The 20,967-nt window shown below is 32.4% G+C and overlaps 2 protein-coding genes and 2 non-coding genes across 4 annotated transcripts; all 4 read left to right on the top strand.

The window, feature by feature from the left end:
* Positions 1 to 702: 702 nt before the first annotated feature.
* LOC107632622 (transcription factor bHLH162-like) lies at positions 703 to 2,133 on the top strand. The gene is made up of 3 exons (XM_016336290.3): positions 703 to 922; positions 1,178 to 1,513; positions 1,963 to 2,133. Exons 1-3 carry the CDS (start codon positions 761 to 763, stop codon positions 2,131 to 2,133), a joined length of 669 nt encoding a protein of 222 aa, XP_016191776.3. The 5' UTR covers positions 703 to 760.
* A 9,337-nt stretch (positions 2,134 to 11,470) lies between these two features.
* LOC107634238 (early nodulin-like protein 3) lies at positions 11,471 to 13,112 on the top strand. Its single transcript, XM_016337793.3, has 2 exons — positions 11,471 to 11,804; positions 12,615 to 13,112. The coding sequence occupies exons 1-2, from the start codon at positions 11,636 to 11,638 to the stop codon at positions 13,034 to 13,036; spliced, it is 591 nt and encodes a 196-aa protein (XP_016193279.1). The 5' UTR covers positions 11,471 to 11,635; the 3' UTR covers positions 13,037 to 13,112.
* A 7,547-nt stretch (positions 13,113 to 20,659) lies between these two features.
* On the top strand, positions 20,660 to 20,764 carry LOC148570048 (small nucleolar RNA R32/R81/Z41). Its single transcript, XR_015908963.1, has one exon. It is a non-coding gene; the product is annotated as a small nucleolar RNA R32/R81/Z41 (small nucleolar RNA).
* Positions 20,765 to 20,876: 112 nt separating this feature from the next.
* LOC148570047 (small nucleolar RNA snoR8a) lies at positions 20,877 to 20,967 on the top strand. Its single transcript, XR_015908971.1, has one exon. It is a non-coding gene; the product is annotated as a small nucleolar RNA snoR8a (small nucleolar RNA).

Here is a 20,967-nt window from a genome sequence, read left to right as displayed (position 1 = left end):
GCTCTGATGGCTGGGACGCAGGGTATCAGAGAGAGAGAGAGAGAGAGAGAGAGAGAGAGAGAGAGAGAGAGAGAGAGAGAGAGAGAGAGAGAGAGGGGCTGGGTATTGGACTTTAGTATTTTTTTTACTTAGAACGGCGCCGTTTTGGCGGTTACCATTGTACCGATAATCCTAAAAAAATTCACCGATTCTGACGGTTTATCAATTAACGTCGATTCGATCAGTATTTTTTATTAGATGATTTTTAGAGTAAACCGAATCGGATGATTGGTTTTTAATTAATCTAATTGAACCGTCCAGTTTGATTCGGTTTTTAGAATTATGAATTTAACATATTTAATTAAATTATTATTTAATAATTTTTAATTATTAATTTTATATAAAAATAATTACATATAAATTTTTATCTAATTTTATAATAATGTTTATCCATATGAAAATAATAATTAAAATGTTAATTAAACAATCACGTTAAATTTTTTAAGAATTTTAAATTATGATATTTAGATGAAAAATATTTTCGGGTAGTTTTTAGTACATTAGAAAGTTTTACCTTTATTATTGTTGACCAAAGAGCTAACAATTTTGTCCACTGCCTATACTACTGTTCATAACAATCGTATTCAGCCAAATATATATATATATATATACACACGTGCACATATATATGTCTAATTGTCTAGTAATTCAGTTCTTGCAAAGTGCAAAACCTACCTTTCTAGTCTTCTAGATTATAATTGTGTAACCCTGGAGAATAAACATGGATCAATTGGGAAGTAGAAGTGAAGCTTCTCCATCTTCAACCAACGACAAGAAGATTGAGAGAAGGCTCATTGAGAAAAAGAGAAGGAAGCACATGAGGATGCTCTACTCCAAACTCAACGCTCTTCTCCCTATCGACCACAACTCCACTAGTCCCAAGGTATATTCTCTCTCGTTCTCTTCTCCCTAACTACTAATTTTATTTAGAGGAGTATTACGAGACTAACAGATTTTATGATTTGTAACTATCAATTAATTATTATTAGTATTTTTAATGGTGTGAAATTACATTTAATAATAAGAAATTACTAACTTTTTTTTTTGCTGGTTAAGTACAGACCAAATTTTAATAAAAGTACGGACTCCTAGACTTTCTCTTTTATTTATAATAATCATTACAAAATAAATGTAAAAGGAAGTGTTGCCATTGCCTGATCAAGTGGACAAGGCCATAAACTACATAAAAAACTTAAAGAAGAAGGTGAAGATGGCTAAGGAGAAGAGAGAGAGCTTGTTAGGAATGGGAAGAAAGAGGACACGTGACGCTGGCAGCCGTCGTGATCGCCCCAAACCGCCACAACTTGAGGTTCATGAAATGGGTTCATATCTTCAAATTGTAATGACATGTGGATTAGATTCCCAGTTCATATTCTCTGAAATCATTCGTATTCTGAATGAAGAGAACATTGATGTCAAGAGTGTCAAATCCTCACTCGTCGAAAATTCCATGCACCATGTTATTTATGCAGAGGTATACTTACATTTATACAAACGGTAGAATTATTTTGGGTTTATTTGTATATTTTGACTATTTTGAATTAATTAAATTTTAACATAAGTGCTTCTAATAAATCCGAAAATAAATCTTAATAATTAAGGGGTAGATATTGCTGGTTAAGAATTTTACAACAAGAAATGTATTAAAATTTTATTTTATTTATCCCGGACCAAACATTCTTTTTTATAACCTTTAATTAATTAATGCGCATAATATATAAAATATAATATACCACTAATTTGTTTTCCAAGATAGGACCAAACCTGTAATCATTTTTATTTTTGCCAAATAATTTAAACTCTATTAGCTTGATGTTCTTGATGTATATATGTTACGTAGCAATACATGGTCCTTAATAATTCTTTTAATGTTTCTCTTTATAAGCTACTTAATTGATTAATTATTTGTGGAATTTTGTGCAGATTTCACAATCTTTGCTTCAATTGGGTGCAACTAAAGTAAGTGAGAGATTGAAAAGGTTTGTGAATGAACCAACCAGTGAAATTGAATTACAATCTGATCATCAGTTATTGGATTTTGAGATTGATACTGATGAATTAGCGGAGCTTCTAGATTTTTTAGAAGAGAAATGATAAGGAGAATACTTTTTATTAACATTGGCCAAGACTGTGTTAATATTTTATTTTTATATTATTATAATGTAGAGTTTAGAATTTATAAAAATATTTTTGTTGATCAAATATTGACAAAAAGAATAACTTTTTTAGTTACGTAACATTTTTTTCGTAGAATAAGCAATGATTTGCTTGATACTAAAAATGGTTGTTTATCTTGTCTTATAGCTCTGATTATGGTTTTTCATAATGGGATTGTTTTGGTTGAAGAATGAAAAATTTTACTAAATTTATGAAGAATATGTATGTATATTATAAATAATAAATTTTACTAATTTTTTTGTGGCGGACAGTTAGCTATTCCCTATTGAAAATTGGAATAACCAAATGATATATGGCAAGTATATGTTGGTGAGAATTCAAATTCTTTAGCTTTAAATATTACAATATAAATATCACATTTTATACGTTCGTTTTGGTGGGTTTTAAATATTCTTCTGTTGATAAGTTTTATTAGAAGTTTATTTATATGGTTTGAATACTTTTAAATGTGTGTTAGATATCATATTTTCTGGTTTGATAAACTTCTTTATTTTGGTTTTGGTGGTAAAATCACCTATGTCTAGCAAGAGACTGCTGGTGATGTTATGGTTCCAGTAGAGAAAAAAAAGAAAAAAAGAAAAGAGAGAACGTGGTGAAATTTAATTTTAAAATAAATTGGTTGAAATTAACTTATTATAATAGTTGGTTTTTTATTTAGTTGAACTTTATTCAATTCTTCTAAATAAAAATACATGAAAAGACAAATTTGTGCATGGTTAGATTATGCTTCAAGTATAAAATAAATTTAAACTGATATGTATACGTAAATCTACTCAACAATTTATTCCTTAACAAATTTCTTTATTTATATATAGAGTGTATTAAGTATTCTTAAATTTTTTTTAATCAATTTAAAATTGGTCGAGTGGTCAACTTATTTGTCCGTCACAAACCTTTAAAAAAACTTAGATGCGTAATGAATTAATTATTGACTTATCAAAATATTCTTAAATTTTGTAAATACAGTCATCGCGTCATGATATATAACTCTTAGTTAAGCAAAAGAAACAGAGAAAAAAAATTATAGTGAGTAATGAATCTACATTTCATGGTATTTATTTGCTCTAATTGGGTGGGTTTCATCAACTTTTCTTACACTCATTCAATGACATAGTTTGGTTTTGTAAATTCTCCACAAATTGTGTCCAAAAGTGAAAACATGCTTTTTAAGCCCTTAATTATTAAATTTTATTCACTTTAATTCTATATGATGCTTTGATGTGTTTGTTGAGTAATTGCAGGTTTACAAGGCTAATATGGATTGAAGGAATGAAGAAAAAATATGTAAAAGTGGAGAAACCATGAAGAAATGGAGTTTGGAGCAAATCAGTAAGTGTGTGCACGCACAAGTGAGCATCAACAAGTGTGCGCACGTACAAGTGAAAAATGTGCGTACGCACAGGACCCAGCACGTGACCTCGTTAATGCAATTCGCTGGCTGTGAATTTTGGGTTCCCAAAATCCAATTCAACTCATTTCTGAATCTATTTCAATCCTAATTCAAGTGGAGGCAAGGGGGAGCATTTTAGTTTATGTTTTGTCATGCTTTAGTTAGTTTTCTAGAGAGAGAAGCTCCCCTTCTCTCTAGAATTTAGGTTTTCTTAGTTTAATTCTCTTTAAATTTCAGCTTTTAATTCTTGTTCTAAGTGTAATTTCATTTATGTTTTCATGTTTTATTGTCTTAATTCTCTTAGTTCTTCTTCTTAATTTCTCTTTTATGTCACTTTTCATTTTATGAACATTCTTGTAATCTTAATTTTCTATTAATGCAGTTTAATGTTTCTTTGCTTATTGTTATTTAATTGAGTTGTTATTATGATTTTCTTACACTTGGTAGTTATATTTTATTTTTAATACAATTTAATATTATTTTATTTCCATGCACATCAAGTGTTTGATAAAAATGCTTGGCTTAGTTTTTCCTCACTCTTGGCTTGGAATTGAAGACTTTGGTGACTCTTGAGTCATTGATGTCCATTCTTATTTGATATATTAGAGTAGTTAGTTGATTTGGTTTTTATTGACTCTAAGTCTTTCATTAATAGAGTTGACTAGGACTTAAGGATCGTAATCAATTATACCTATTTGACTTATCCTCGATGTAGGGTTGACTAAATAAGATTAACTCTTCATAATCATCGTATGTTTGTGGTCAATAATTAGGATAGACAACCTTATCTCTCACTCATTGCCAAGAGGTTTTTAGCACTTGAATTTTTCTTTCCTTACTTTATTTGCTTTGACTTTTAATTCTTTGCATGTTTATTTATTTTCTTATTTTTTACATTATCTGCTTCTTGCATTTCCAACTCTATTTTTTTTCCATAAACAATAATAAAATATTTCATTGCAATTTTTAGAAAAAACGACTCGAAAATTTAAATACTCTCAATTTATATTTGTTTTAAACTGTGACAATTTCTAGAATTAAAATTTGATGTTGGCTAATTATTTAATTCGAAACTATACTTACAACAACGCTAATCTTATTTTAAAAAAAATTTCCAACCTGCTTTAGGGTATATATCAGTGAGCTAATATTTAATGATAGATTACTGGATCTACATTATCTTCACTTCCTCATCATTCCGTAACTATATTATAATTATGTGTACTAATTAAGTCTCGGCATTCATACGTCATAGAATAATAATGCACAAAAATCCAGAAAAGGACAAATTAAAGACACAAAATTTTCTTAAACATTGTATCTGATCAAACTTAATTAGGAAAAAGTGAATACAACTTTTTTCGGCTTCCTTAGCTTGTTTCTGTATTTGTATATGTTTGCCCAGCCAACAAATACTGCTTTTTAATATATATATATATATATATATATATATATATATATATATATATATATATATATATATATATATATATATATTGTGTGACTTGCCTTAACTAATATATAATACTATGACTAGGTATCCATTTAAAATTATCTATTTTATGCCTTTTTTATAAAAATTTAAATAAAAAATATTTTCAAACACATGCGTAGATTTATTGTTCTGTACATTATTCTCTCTACAATCTTTAAAAACAAAATTTAAATTCATTTTAATATTTAAAATTTAAATTCAAAAATTTCAAAAACCAGTTTGTTTAAAACTAAGTTTAAAAATTAAAATTATAATCCAAACAAATTTGAAAATCACAAAAAACAACATCAAAATCAAATTAAAAAAAATTCTAAATTCTAAATCCTAAACAATAAAATTCTAAATTCTAAACTGATAGTTATCAGTAGCTAAGAGAAGGGGTTGAATTTTGGCCCCCTTTTTGCTTGTTAACACTTGCTGGCCTTTAAAATAACTTCTGGAGAATTTTTTGCTTTTTGTCTCGTACCTAGCCATGAGACTTTTTCTTTTTATCTCGTAACCAGGCAAGAGATATTTTTCAGTTTTATCTCCTATGCAGCAGAAACAAAAATGGAGTAGAAGAGAGAGGAAAAATCACACCACAAAGTATCCTGGTTCAGCTGCCAAGTGCAATGCAGCCTACATCCAGTCTCCATCACAACAATGATGGAATTTCACTATAATCATCATGATTACATACACCAATTCTTCCTATAAACTACCCTTCCTATCCGGGACAAGTTCAGAATCTAGACCCCAATCCTGAACTTGACTTGGTCACTGCCAAGCTTTCAACTGCTAAGTGCTAACCCAACTTGCAAAGGGATTCCCACAGAATCATGAAACACAACACAGATGTACAAAGGACCTCTAGGACATCTATGGCTTTTTCTTTTAATTTTGTATACTCTGCCTTTTTCTGCTCTATGACTTTTTTTTACAAACCTCACTGTTTGCCTTTTTCCATGAGACTCAAGACAAACAAAACTAAACAGAAAAATTACAAAATGAAGAACATTGAAGGAGAAGAACTTCTGTTAGCTTAGGTAGCTATGAGAACTCTGTGCCTTGCACTCTCACTCTTTGCTTCAAGCCCTGGTTGTTCACCCTTATTTATAGAAGGGGAAGCCTCCACGGTTGAAACTGTTGAACCAAGCTAAACTTCTTCTTCTTCAAACCAAAACCGGTTTGGCCAGAGAGAGATGAGAGGAAACCGAATGTAAAACCCAACATGTAATTACCTCTGTGTCTTCCCTTTACATCAAGCTTCATCAATCCGCGTCTTCCATCTTGACTTGCACTCCAAGAAAGATTCCTAGCCCTTGATGAGTTTTTGATGATGACAGCTCCACCTGCTCTAACTTCTGCCTCATCCTCCACGTAACTACAATAGCTACCTCCTGTAGTGGTTGAGCAAAAGCAGAGACGAGCCATGCCTCCAAGGATCTTCTTCCTCTAACCGAAGTGGGTCTCCACCATTTATGGTATGGAGAGCTTGAGATCACTTCTCCACATCTTACCTTTTGTGGTAAAAATCTCAGCCACACCATACTTTAGATTTTCTTTTTCTTGATGCCATCATCACTATGGCTTCAAGCTTGCTTCTAGCTTCTTCTTTTTTGCTTCTGATAACTTGCCTTAGCTTCCATCTTCTTCTCTGTAAAGTGACCGAAGGCCAGAAGAGAGATGAGAGAGGAGAAAGAGAAATTTAAACAATAATCAATGAAACTAAGTAAAATGAATTAAGTTTTCCCACTTCCCTTTGCTTAGTAGCGTGTGATAGCTTTGATGGCTATCAAATCAATTGATGTTTCTCTTTCATGGTTCCAATACAATTAATGATAGTAAATTAAATTTTGAAATCCATTGAAAGAGAGGGTGGCGTCCGTGGAAGCATGCAGCAATATAACAAGGAATTGGGTTTCATCATGTTAAAAGAATAACTTAACCATTGTGCCCCCATTTTCCTTTTAATTTCGGACCAGCCACTTTGTTGGGCTTAAAATTGGTTTTCCTAGCCCAACAAATAAAACAATTCAGCCACATATTATATAATACATTGCATAAGGCTGAATGTGATTGCTTAACACAATTGGGTTTGTTTACCAAAATTCTGGCCCAAGCATAAATCTACACCATATAAAATTATTAATCAATAAATGTTAATTAAAGATTAAATTAATAATTTTGTAAATAACTATTTTAATAATGTTTGATCATCATCAATTTAAATTGGAGTTTGCCAAACTCATCATAAACCGTAAACAATAAAACCTAAATCATAAATTTATGAAGTCCAAAAACTCTAATCTCTAAATCCTAAATCTTAAACTATAAACTCTAAAATCCAAAACGACAAAATTCTAAACCTATAAATAAAATCCTAAATGCTAAATCCTAAAATGCTAAGACCCACGATCGATTAATAAACTGTCCTCTAGGGTTTTAGTTGTACTCTACTAGGGTTTGCAGAAGCTATTAGTTTCTGAGTGTTTTTTCACACTTTTCAACATTTTTTTAATAGAGTTTAATCATGGCAGCACCTACTGTCTCTAATAGTTAGGAAGGAAAGGAGGATATCGATAAGGAAGAATAGATCATTCACTTTGGAGATGAAGATGTGAAAAAAAGGCTGAAAATTTGTTCATGCAGTCTGATCGGGCGTCTATTGGCTAATCGCCAATTCAATTCATGTACGCTAGAGGCTGCATTATATTCCATTTGGAGACAATCGGAGAATTTAAAGTGAAAGATCATAGAGGAAATCCCTTCCGGTTCTTCTTTGGCAATGAATTGGATTTGATTAGGGTGGAAAAAGTAGCCCCATAGACATTCAAAAATAATATCTTGAATCTTATGAGGTGGCATGAAGATATTCAAATTTCTAAAGGTGAATTTTCTCATGTACCTATTTGGATTCAAATATGGGATTTGTTGGAGTACTACAAAATCAAGGAACTTAGGAGGAAGGTAGGTGAGGCAATTGGAAAGGTGATTGACATTGGTTTCTTCTCTGTGAAGGGCATTGAAGAGAAGATTATCAAAATTCAGATTAATATAGATGTCACTAAACCTCTGCAGAGGATGTTGAAGAATGCGGGAAAGAATAAAAAGGTGATTGAATTGCAAATTAAGAGAAAGTCTAGGGGCTAGCACTTTTATTAAAATTTGACCAGCACTTAACCAATTAAAGAAAAGTGAGTAATTTCACACCATTGGATGAGATCTCACACCATTAAAAATATCAATGATGGCTAATTGATGGCTACAAATCACAAAACTTGTTGGCCCCTAGCACTCCTCATTATATATGAGAGAATTAGAAATTTCTGCAATTACTGTGGTCATCTGGGTCATGAGATCCGAAACTGTTCTAGACAACTAGAAGACTCGGCTAAGGGTGAGATGAAGGAGGAGAGATAGGGGCTTTGGCAAAAACAAAGAAATTCAGAAGAAGAATGGATGGAAAAAAGGAAAATAATAATCCAAATGTTCCCAACGAACTGCTGGGTGGGTTGATTGTTCAAGAAAGCCAACACCGATAAATTTTATTAAGGCACTTGTTGGAATATCAGTACAAGAAAATAGTCCACAGGCTGAAGGTGAACAGGAAGAGGTTCTAAGTGTGGAAAAAGAGCAGGAACGAAAGCTTGAACAACAGTACATAATTACAAGGGAGGACTTAGGAGGTTCGGAGGAAGCTAGTAGGGTTGTTTTGGAAGATCAAACAAATGTTCAAGCTTTGCATGTGTTCGGGGGATTTAATATGGGAGTTACAGAGGGGTAGAAGCCAGGCAACAAAAGTAAACAAAGGATTAAACAATTGGCTAGAAAAAGCAGAGATTACAATTCTTTAACGGAAATCAAAAGGAGGTCGGGAGATACAGAGAGTAGTATAGAATCAAAGAAGCAATGCCACGATGAACCATCATGTGTTGAAACGGGAGAGGGTGCCACCCAACAATTGGCACCCAAGGATCCATGAAGATAATGGTGTGGAATTGTCGGGGTTTTAGGAAGTCCTTGACAGTTCACAGCATCAAAGGCTGTGTTTGTTTACAGGGACGGGATACTGAAACAGGGACATTGAGACACAAAATCGTGTTTGACAGATGTGACTTGGACAGAGATATTGTGTCCAAAAATATTGAATTAGTGTATTTTGTGTTCTTCTCTCCTCTTTCTCTGAGTTTCTACTTCTCTCTGAGTCTCTACTTCTCTCTGAGTCTCTGCTTCTCTCTCTTTCTGAAGGTGTGAGTGAGAAGAAGAACATAATGGGATTGCGATGGAGATGATGATACTGAGGGTATAATTGTCCGAAGGACGGTTTTAAAACCAAGTTAAATCTTAGGGACGAATGCAAAAAGGAATTGGGGACGAATAAAATTTTTGGCTAAACCTTAGGAACCAAAATCGTATTTAACCCTATATGTAATTACAACCCAGATCAGTGAATACAATTCGATGTGGAATTTGGATATGATGCATTTTAAATGATTTTGCAGCAAAAGACAATCGCATTGTAAACTATATTTTAAAATGATCAATTTCGATGAAAAATAAAGAATACATTCTTATTTTACGAAATAGTTAAAAAAAATAACAAATTAAAAAATTAAATAAGATGTTTTGGTTCTTAAACCTATACTCATAAACTATAAAAGAAGCATTATATATAATCTTTAGTAGCATGAAATTAATTATTGAAATCAATATCAATTTGATACTATATGATACACATGTGCATTAGAATAAATATTAACAATTTCGATTATATTTATATTTAATTATGTTTGATTAAAAATTATATTATAATAATTGATAATTAGAATAATCAATAATTAATATAATTAGAATAATTAATAATTAATATAATTATTTATTAAATACTGATTTTATATAATTATAGTGATAAAATTTTTCTAAAATAAATTTAGAAGAGAAAGACAAAGATACTGCCACCAATGAAATGACCCTTGCTTTTCTTTTTCTTTTGTGAAGTGATAATGAGATTGTATGAAGTTTGCAACTTGCAAAGTGTTGTTTTGTCAAGGCAGATGTGGTAGAGGTTTCCAACGAAGGCATTATAGAGGGGGCAAGCTCTTTAGAGGAGGAAGAACTAACTAGCGAGAAATGACCCAATGCAAGGAGATAATTATTGTAGCATTTTCCACGCTATTATTCACAAGAGAACGCACGTGTCCATCTTATAATATGTTACCTTTACCTCTATTGACTTTTTTTGGTTTTTTATGCTTTCAAACTACCGGAAAACAAGATTGAAATTTGAAAGTTTCTTTGTTATAATGTTGTCAGCATTGAGCTAATTATATTAACGCGTTAACCAATATTAATGGTGCCAACTCATTTTGATTTGTCTTGGAGCTTCAAACTCCCCCTCTCTCCCTCTCTTTCCGTTTTACTTAAATATCTCTCTATGGGTTTAATTTTGATATTGTAAAATAATTTATACAGGTATCTAATCATATTTATTTTTTTAAACAATTATTTATATAATTAATATAAAAATATTATTTTTATTTATATAATATTACATAATTAGATACATATATAAAATTATTTTATATTGATAATGTTAAAAAAATAATATCTAAAATTATTTTATATAATATAATATTTATAATTTTATACACATAACATTTGCAATGACATATATATTTATTATATTTCAAATTACACAAATATTCTAGCAATAATTAATAAATAATAAATGAGATCATTTAAATTATTTTAACTGATTTTTTATTATTTTAAATATTATTATTTTTACATTAATAATACATCAAAATTAAAATCATTAAGGTAGCGTTTGGTGGAGAGACAGAGATGGAAAGACTGAGACTGAGAAACAGAGACTAAGAGACAGGGATTGAAATAAATTTCAGTATTCTGTTTCGTGCAAAATGGGAGACAGGAATTGAAACAAGAATGAAACTCTAATTTAATTTGCACAAAGGGTAAAATTGGAATTAATTAATTAAAATAAAAGTATTTTAGGTATAAAACGTTATTAAAGTTTTAGTCTCCATCTCTAAAAATTTCAGTCTCCTGTGTCCCTACTTTTTGGAGGTACTGAAATACTGAAATTTTAGAGACAGAGACAGAAATTTTAGTACCAGTCTCTGAACTACACGATACTGAGTCTCAGTCTCTCAGTCTCTATCTCAGTACCTCAAAACAAAGGCTACTAAGTGTTACAAAACTTTATTTATTACTTATGTTGTGTTTGCCTGCAAGTAGTATATCTGTATGACTGTATATGTCAATGTGATGATGACGCCACACAAAATTAAATCAAAGAAATAAGAAGAAACTCGTTTGAAACTGCCTAGGCGAGTTTTATTATGACACTACTTGTTGCACTATAATGCCATTGCCAGCCAAAGTTTTCAGAAACAAGTTTCATGTGATACTATACAACGGTTATCCCCTCGTAATTCTCATTTCCTTAATTATATTATATGTATTAACTTCAATATTCATACTACAAGTCTACAACTTTAGTACTAATTCCATAAGTGTTTCATGTAATTATGACATTTCTTGGTCTTCTCCTTTTACCGTTGCTTCTTAGCTTCTTATCATCTCAAGCATTAGCAAGGAAATTTGATGTTGGTGGCAGAGATGGTTGGGTTGTGAAACCTTATGAAAACTACAATCATTGGGCACAGAGGAATAGATTTCAAGTAAACGACACTCTTCGTAAGTACTCTTAATCCACCTTCTCCTTCTCTCAACACAATGATATTATAAAATTTCATAACATTTAGAAAAAAAAATTACATTTCAATATATTATTTTATTTATCAAAATTACATATTTATTGATGTCTTTTTTAAAAAAAGTAAAAAACAAATTTAATTAGTTTGAATGTTAATTAAGATGACATATAACGAAATTATATTCAACTATAGTGAATTATATGGTAAAGATGTAAGTTTACATATCTTTCTTTTTATGGGATGAAAGAAAAATTCAAAAAGGTAGGATCTACACTTTTAATAACAATAAAATAATAAAAAATAACTATAAACGGAATTTATTTTCTCTCTCTATACCATTTTAATCTGTATAGTAGAGTGTCCCTTCAACTATTAGATTGATATGAATTTTATAATGAAATAAAAAGTTATACAATGTAGTGCGCTTAATATAACATAATTCAATAATTTGATTGATGAACTTTATAACAAATCTATTTTTCAATTAGTCAGCTAAAATTAGCTTTACTCCTAATTGGTTCTCTAGCAAAATCGATTTAGAAAAAATAGATATCAATCTTATTTTCATACTAAAATATGTATTGATTTAATGGCTATATTATTCAACATTTACCGTAAAAATAAAAAATCTAAAACAATTATTTTCCTAAAGTGATCACAAATATTTTTCTTCCATTTTTACATATTGCTTCAATTATATATAATAAATTTTGTTTCAAAGAACAGGAGGTCAATTAATGTTGCTTTTGATTGGGGTTGGGTGTGTTTTTTTTTTCTTCTTATGATGCAGATTTCAAATATATAGAAGGGTCTGATTCAGTGTTGGCAGTGAAAGAGGAGGACTACAATTCTTGCAACACCAATAGTCCCATGGAAAAGATGGATGATGGGGACTCCATTTTTCATTTGAACAATTCAGGTCCATTTTTCTTTATTAGTGGCAGCACTCAAAACTGTCAGAATGGCCAAAAGCTTTTCATCATCGTTATGGCTGTTAGACACCATAATCCTCCTCCACCCACTCCGGTTGCGCCGTCATCCGAGGCACCGAGCTTGCCACCTCAGCAAATTGACCCATTCAGCTTCAGTTCCCCTGGTCCTTCTCCATCTAATGAACCATCAAGCTCTACAAGATTTGGTGGTTTTAGTACAAGTGTGGGAGTGGGAGTTTGGGTGATTTTGATATTCACTAGCTTTATAGAGCTAGTTTAGTTTTTAATATGCTGTTATGTGACTTATGATTCCATATTAAATAAATATCTTCCTTTAATCTATTTTCTTAATGATTTAAGTTTAATAAGTATAAACCTTTGGTCATGATTTATATTTTGCTTTGTGGGTATTTTATCTGTATTTTTTTTAAATACTTTTTCTAAAATTTAAATAAAAAGATTTATATTAGTCTTAACAATTTAAAAAATAAAATAAAATTATGCGTTAAAAATGAAAAAGTACGTTCTAACTTCATGAAAATTTTAATTTTTGGTTTGGCTAATTTTTTTTTATGAGCACAAAGTGATTTTATACTCAAAATCACGTTTACAAAAAGTAATCATTTTTAACTTTTGCATTTTACTAACGGACTTTTAGCTATTCACACTCAACATTTATTTTCTTTTTACCGATTTTATCCTTTATACATGTTATTCTATTATTTATGGAATTCTTATTATTTCTCTTTATCTGAGTTTTTTTATCTATTATTTATTGTTTTTATTTTTTTATTAATATTTTATTTGATTTTATACAATTTTATAATTATAATTGTGATTTTTGTGTATTATATTTATTATTTTTTTTATAATATGATTTATTGATCCCATTAGGTAAAATAAATTAAACAAAAAAATTGACCATAAATAATAATAATAATAATAAAAAATTATAGCGTATTAAAAAAATACTAAAAATATACTATATAAAAAATGTACCAGAAAAAAGTATCAAAAAATTAAATATGCATACAAAAATAACATTATAATTTAATGTGATATTCTTTTTAGTAATTATCTATCTAAAAATAATTTTAACTAATATTATCTAAATAATATTTATTTTATCAAAATTAATTTTGGTATAGAGTTACCAAACATAAATCATGTTGACACAAACTTACTTCTACTCAAAATCAATTCTATAAAATTACTTTTATTCAAAGGACAATTCAAATACACACTAAGTCACATATACTTTTTTTTTTCAAATTGGAGTTACCAAATTATTGATAATAAAATCCAAACGTTACTATTTTATTCCAAATAAAAAAATAAGTGACTATTCACATAAAAATATATTTGTATAATGATAATAATTAAAACGTAAAAATTTGTATATAATTATTTTTATATAAAATTGATAGTTAAAATTGTTAGATAAAAATTTAGTTTTTTTTTTTTTTTTTGGTGAGAAAGGAGGGTAAAGAACCCAAAAAAAAAATAAGACAACTAACTAAACCCTCTCATAAGGGGAACACCATAAGCATCTAACAAAAGAAAATTAAAAATATCACGAGGAGCAACTTCAAACACAAGATAGCCAAAGGGTATATCACGTCCTTTCTTAGCAAGGATGTCAGCCACTGAATTAACTTCACGTAAGGTATGAGACCATTGAATGTTCAGTCAAAATGCGAATGTCAGCTATAAGAGGAGCACAAGGGTGTGTAGTTGGCAACCATTCTTAGCAAAATTAATAGTTGCAGCAGAGTCAGATTCAACCATTAAACAAGTGAAATTGTTAGCTAAGGCAATTTAAAGTCCACGAATAATTTTTCAAAGTTCGGCATGCGTAATGGAGCAACTCCCCAAGTTGCAAGTGAATCCCTTAACAAATTGGCCAAGATGATTCCGAAAAACCCCACCACAGGCAGCACTGTTAACTTGAGAGAGGGAAGAACCGTCAATATTCAGTTTGATACGCCCTTCCACAGGGGAGCTCCAATTAATAACTTGCTTCTGAAAACTGTGGTTATGATTAGGAATGGTTGGCATTTTGATGACTTTGACAATTTCATTGCACCGCACTTTCACCTGTTCAACTCTTGCCCGAACCGCAGTACTATCTCCTTCGAAAATGAATCTATTCTTGAAGTATCAAATGGAGGAGATAGTAACCCCGAACATGCAGGGCCAATCCCCTTTGGTAGTAAGGTTCTGAATTAACCAGTCAAACAGAATGAGACCAAAAAAGTTATTGCAACCCACATCCTTAGTAAAAGGAAGCCATGTATTAGCTGCATAAACACAATCTCGAAGTACATGAAGAATGGTTTCATCATGCCCGAAACATCTTGTGCACCTGGTTGTAGTTGTAAGGTGACATCTTCTCCTTTCAACATTTGTAAGGATGGCTTCATGTGAAATCAGCCAGAGAAAAGTGCGAATGCGCTCTGGACCTCTCCATCTCCAAATAAGAGTGTATAGTCTTTCAGGATTATATGGCTCTTCATTCAAATTCTGGTATGCTGTCTTTATTTCAAAGGTCCCGTCCGATGATAAGCTCCACGCTATTAGATTAGCGTTCGTCCAAGGGGAGGGAGGAGAAATAGCTACAGTTTTCTTGATTAGCTCTTTTGGCAGCCAGATTTCCAGCTTCCTTTCGTCCCAGTTGCCTGCAACATTAAGGAAATCAGTTAGAGAACTATTTGCGTCTATTGGAGCACTTACCTGATTAGCATGTTGGCTTAAACAGCCCACATCCGGGACCCAATTGTGGTTCCAGAAGTTTATCCTCGAACCATCTCCTATCCACCAAATGTAGTTTTGTTGGACATTAGGCCACGCTTTACATATGCCTTTCCATAAGTTGGATTCACTCCTCCTTCTCTTTACCTTGGGAATTATATCATTCCCTCTTCCGTATTTGGATCGGATAACTCTAACCCAAAGGCAGTCCTTTCTCTCAATGAGGCCCCCACCCTGCTTTCATCATAAAGACATGGTTCACTTTGCTAGTGTGTCGAATCCCAACTAACTAGGTGAATCTTCTTTAAATTTTCAGTGTTACCCCAGAGAAAGTTCCTGCATTTATGATCAATAACATTACAAGTAGACGAAGGTAAAAGAGCATATTGTATAGTATAATAAGGGATAGTAGAGAGGACAGATTTCACCAAAGTACATCTCCCGACAAGGGAGAGAGAAGAAGCTTTTCACAAGTTGAGTCTGGTATCGATCTTGTTAATTATATCATGGTAGTTATGTCCAGAGACTTTGGAATGGAGAACCGGAACTCCCAGATATTTACCAAGGTCATCAGTTCTAGCAAACCCCAAAGCTTCACTAATATCTCTTCGCACATTATTTCCAACATTCTTAGAGAAAAAAATTATAGTCTTATCCTGGTTAACTTTTTGACCGAAGCTTTCACAGAATGCATTAAGACATTTATTAATAACTTCAGCTTGATTAAGGCTAGCCTCTGCGAACAAGATTAAGTCATCAACAAAGCACGGATGAGATATCTCAGGAGAATCTCTCTTAATACGGATAGGTTTCCAGAACCCATGGTGGACAGCCGCATTAATAAGATGTGACAAGCGCTCAATACACAAGACGAAGATGTACGGTGATATCGGGTTACCCTGCCGAATACCTCTAGTAGAAAAAAATTCATCAAGCTCTTCACCATTCCACAACACCCTCATCTTGGCAGTCGAAATACAAGAAAAAATAAGATCAATAATATTATTAGGGAGTCCAATCCCTGTCAGAGTATCCTTAATAAAATTTCATTTGAGCCTATCGTATGCTTTCTCAATGTCAATCTTAATTTTCATCCAACCTTTAGAGCCCTTCTTATTTCTCATTGAGTGGATAATTTCTTGAGAAATGATAATATTACCAGTACTCTGTTTACTAGGAACAAAACTGCATTGGGTCGGTGCAACCAACTTTTTCATTAGTCTCCTTAGATGATTAGCTAAGATCTTTGTAATGACTTTATAGGGAACATTACAAAGACTTATCGGGCACATTTGTTTAAGACTAGTGACCGGATCAGTCTTCGGGATGAGGGTTATCAGGGTTTCATTTAACTCTTTGACTCTATCAGGATTGGCAAAGATTTGTTGAACAAGAAAGAATAGATTAGTCCCCACTCTCTCCCATTGGCTTTGAAAGAAAATTGCTTGAAGGTCATCCCTTCCAGGGGCTTTAAAGCTGGCCATATGGAACATGGCTTCTTTAATCTCTGAGTCCAAGATATTCCTGCCAATATCATTATACTCTTTAGAATTAAGATGAGAAAAAGCATTGTTAAGAATAAAGGGAATATCAGGCATAGCATCATGGTATAATTCAACAAAAAAATCATAGCCATATTTTTCAAAATATTATTATCAGTAACAAGATTCCAATTTGGGTCAAGGAGCGAGGTCACCTTGTTCTTCCTTCTTCTTATCATGGTGGAGCTGTGAAAGTACTTAGTGTTGCGGTCACCAAACTCGATCCATTTACTTCTAGATTTTTGGTACCACAACAGCTCCTCTTGAGCAAGTACATTTTCATAGTCTCTCCAAAGTTCAATTTGAAGATTCTCCAGAAAGTCATTTCTGCTCTGTTCGAGGCTAGATGCGATACCCTGAAATCTTCTGAGAAGAGTCTTTTTCCGCTTGAAAATATTCCCAAACACATTTTTGTTCCAATCCTTCAAAGAATTCTTGAAATTATTAATACCTTCAGTCCAAGAGTTCTGCATATTTCAAGAATTATTAACCATGTTTTCAAAATCTGGGTAAGAGAGCCAAGCAGCAACAAAACAAAAAGGCATTCTTTGCCTATTATGTGATCCAACATTACTAAGTTGAAGACAAAGGGGTGAATGATCTGACTTAAACATAGGCAAGTGTTTTAAAATAGCTTCTGAAAAAGCAAGCTGCCAATTCAAATTACTTACACCTCTATCAAGTCTTTCAACAAGATTACCTCTCCTCCACATATAAGGCCAACCCATAAAGCCTAAGTCAACGAGCCCGCAATCAGAGACACGGCTTTGGAAATCAGAGCAAGCTCCTCTTTCAACCCTGCTTAAACCACCCTTCCTTTCATAGTCATGTAAAATAGCATTAAAATCTCCTAAGATACACCAAAAAAGATTAACACTATCAGACAAATTGCGAATGTTATTCCAGAGAATTCTCCTAGTTAGTCGTTGGGGACTACCATAAACGGCTGAAAGCAACCAAGAATCATAGTTATTACTAGTCACTTTGAGATGAACAATTTATCCATTGTGCTCAATAACATCAACCTTCCAGGTAGAAGAGTCCCACAAGCACCATATTCCACCCGAATGATCAGTCCCCTCCACCACGAAGGAACTATCCAACCCAATTTTAGTCCTGATAGATTCACCTTTAGTACCACTAATATGCATCTCTAGGAGAATAAGAAAATTTGCATTATATTCTCTTCTGATTAGGGATGGAAATAGGCCAGGCTCTTAACAGGCCTGACCTGTCATGTAGTCAATTGGCATGAGCCTGGCCTGCAGCCTGCTATAGGCTTTTTTTTTTAAAGTGCTAAGCTTGGCTTGTTATTCAACCTGGCCTGGCCTGAAGCCTATTAAAAGGTCTGATAAATTTTTTTTATAAAAATAAAAATATTATTTAAAAAAAATATTTTTTAATAAATATATTTATATGTAATATGACGTATTTAATATTTATAAAAAAATTTAAATTTTAAAGTATTTAAAATATACAAAACTATTTATAATTAAATATAATAAATTTAAAATATCTCATAATTTTGTTAATAATAAAAAATTATTTATATATGTAATTATGTATTAACAGGCCCAGACAGGCCTGACAGACCAATAAGGCTAATTAGTGAGTCTGGGCATGGCCTATTAACATAATAAGACTTTTATAAGAGCTTGAGCCTGTGCCTATTTTATAACAGGTCAGGCCAAACATAGGCCAGGCTACAGGCCCCTGGCAGGCCGCCTGACCTTTTTCCATCCCTACTTCTGATGTCACGAATCAAAGTCGGAAAAGTTCTACCGCCTGCACTCCTGTAATTCCAACTTATAATATTCATAAAAAACAAGAAATAGAAGAGAAGCCACAAAAAATAGTGACTAATTCAAGGCTGAAGCCTGGGCTGCTTCGTTCACTGGTGCAAGGGAAAGTTCCCTGGCCCTTACATTACCTTCCCCCGAATATGCCAACGCCACATTAGGTAGTATCCCTATAGTGGTCTTGAGCCTGTGCCCTAATTCAAGACGGGGAATGGAGGAAGGAGACGAAGGAGGATTAGTCATGGGATTATCACAAACAACGTAATCTCCGAAAGATGAACTCACACCTTTCGTTGCAATGAAGTCTTCGTATTGATCCCTTACAATTTGGCGCATGTACTCCATGACTACTCCTTCCATGGCTTCCGTGTCCAGATTTTTCTTTTTGGGGGGAGAGGTGGGTGTGACCTTAATTGTTGCTACGGTTAAGGAGGATGGCTTCCCAATTACTATTGGGTTGGGTTTGGTCCCTCTAACATTCTAATTAGGCCCAGTTTTAGTGAAGAGAGATTTTTTTTCTTGTTGAGGATTCTTGCCCGCACCATGCCTTAGTACTTTCTTTTGGATGGGTTGTTCTATTTCTTTTTCTTTACGGGCCTTGAAAATATCAAGCCTAGCATTAGTGGCCTCTATAGATTCCTCATTCCCATGCAATTCACTATCATGCATGATTAACGCACCTCCCTCATGCAATGCATTAAAACGAGATCCATTATCAACTAGGCAAGGATCACCACTAATCCATTATACGCACCTCCCTCAGTTTTCCACGGCTTGCACCAATCCTCAAACTCTTCTTGAGAAACTGGAATCTTGGGACATGGGTCAAAAGGTTTTTCCTCTTGATCTTCCTTATCCGCATCATTGTACCATCGGTCCTCAGGATTAGGTTCATCTTCATTAATAGGATCACCTTCCGGGTTATCTCCGGGAGAATTAGGTCCTGCTAGTGTGAGAAGTGATTCCTTGTATGTCACTTTGATTATGTCTTGCGAAGCCCCTTCACAAGTTCACATGGATCAGCAATTTCCATGTTCTCGATAGGTTCATTGAGATTAACATGCTCTCTAGTTTTAACTTTTTTAGTGCTCCGTTCAACCAAGTCTATAACTTATCTCGTAATCCTGGCAGAGCTTTCTTTGGTCATAACTTGACGTTTTTTTTTATTTTAAAATTGTTCACACTTAAAATACTTTTTTAGTGTTTTAAATCCTCAATTTATATAAATAACAATTTAGTTAAACATATTAAATTCTCTATTAATTTTAATTATCAACTTCATTAATTATATGTGAGACTTTATATAACCAAAAATTATTAGATGAGTTAATATATTTGACCAAAATATTCAATATAATACGTTACCTTAAATAACATCTTCACATGAATGCATGTTGATAAATATTCATCAAATAAATAAGTAAAAGCTCTAACTCTACTATCACTATTTATTTTTTAATCATTTTCTCTTTTTCTTTTGGGTCGAGATGGTTACGTATTTTGCAGACCTTTTCAAAGCCCATCAGTACTCTTTGACCAGCCCAACAACCCATTACGGATCCCCAACGACCCTAACCGAATAGCTGAGATACATTCACTCGTATTAGGGTTTGTTCGCTCAGCCGCCACAATTTTCTTTCTATAAAATCATCGTCTCTCTTATTTGCATCTCCTCCCTCACCTCCTCCTTATTGCAGTGTGTCTGAATTTTTTTCTTCCTCTTTATTTTCTTCTTATATCGCGCGACGTTATGGTTGCGGTTATTGGAGTAGTCTCTTAATTTTATTTTACTCTCACAGTTAGAAGAGGGAAGGCGAAAAATGATGAATCTAAATTATATCATTTGGGTGATCATCAAATATTTCATTTATTTGATATGATCAGAAATTTTACCGCTACGTTCTTTCTGATTCCTCTTCCCATTAGTTCTAGTCACCTTATTACATTTGTTTTTGTTGTTTTCGTCTATGAAATTCCGATAACTGATTTTTGAATCGCACGAGTGGTAGTAGAAAACAAAAAAAGGGGGTTTGTTGCGATGATTATAAAAATAATTCCTCGTTCTGAATGCTATTGTCATGGCATGAGAGACACGTTTACACCCATAGAATATGAGCACA

The sequence above is a fragment of the Arachis ipaensis genome, chromosome B3 (assembly GCF_059453495.1).
Source record: "Arachis ipaensis isolate K30076 ecotype BB chromosome B3, ASM5945349v1, whole genome shotgun sequence".
Classification (NCBI taxonomy): Eukaryota; Viridiplantae; Streptophyta; class Magnoliopsida; order Fabales; family Fabaceae; genus Arachis; species Arachis ipaensis.
Note: the sequence above shows the minus strand (reverse complement) of the source record. Positions and strands in the feature narration are given on the sequence as shown.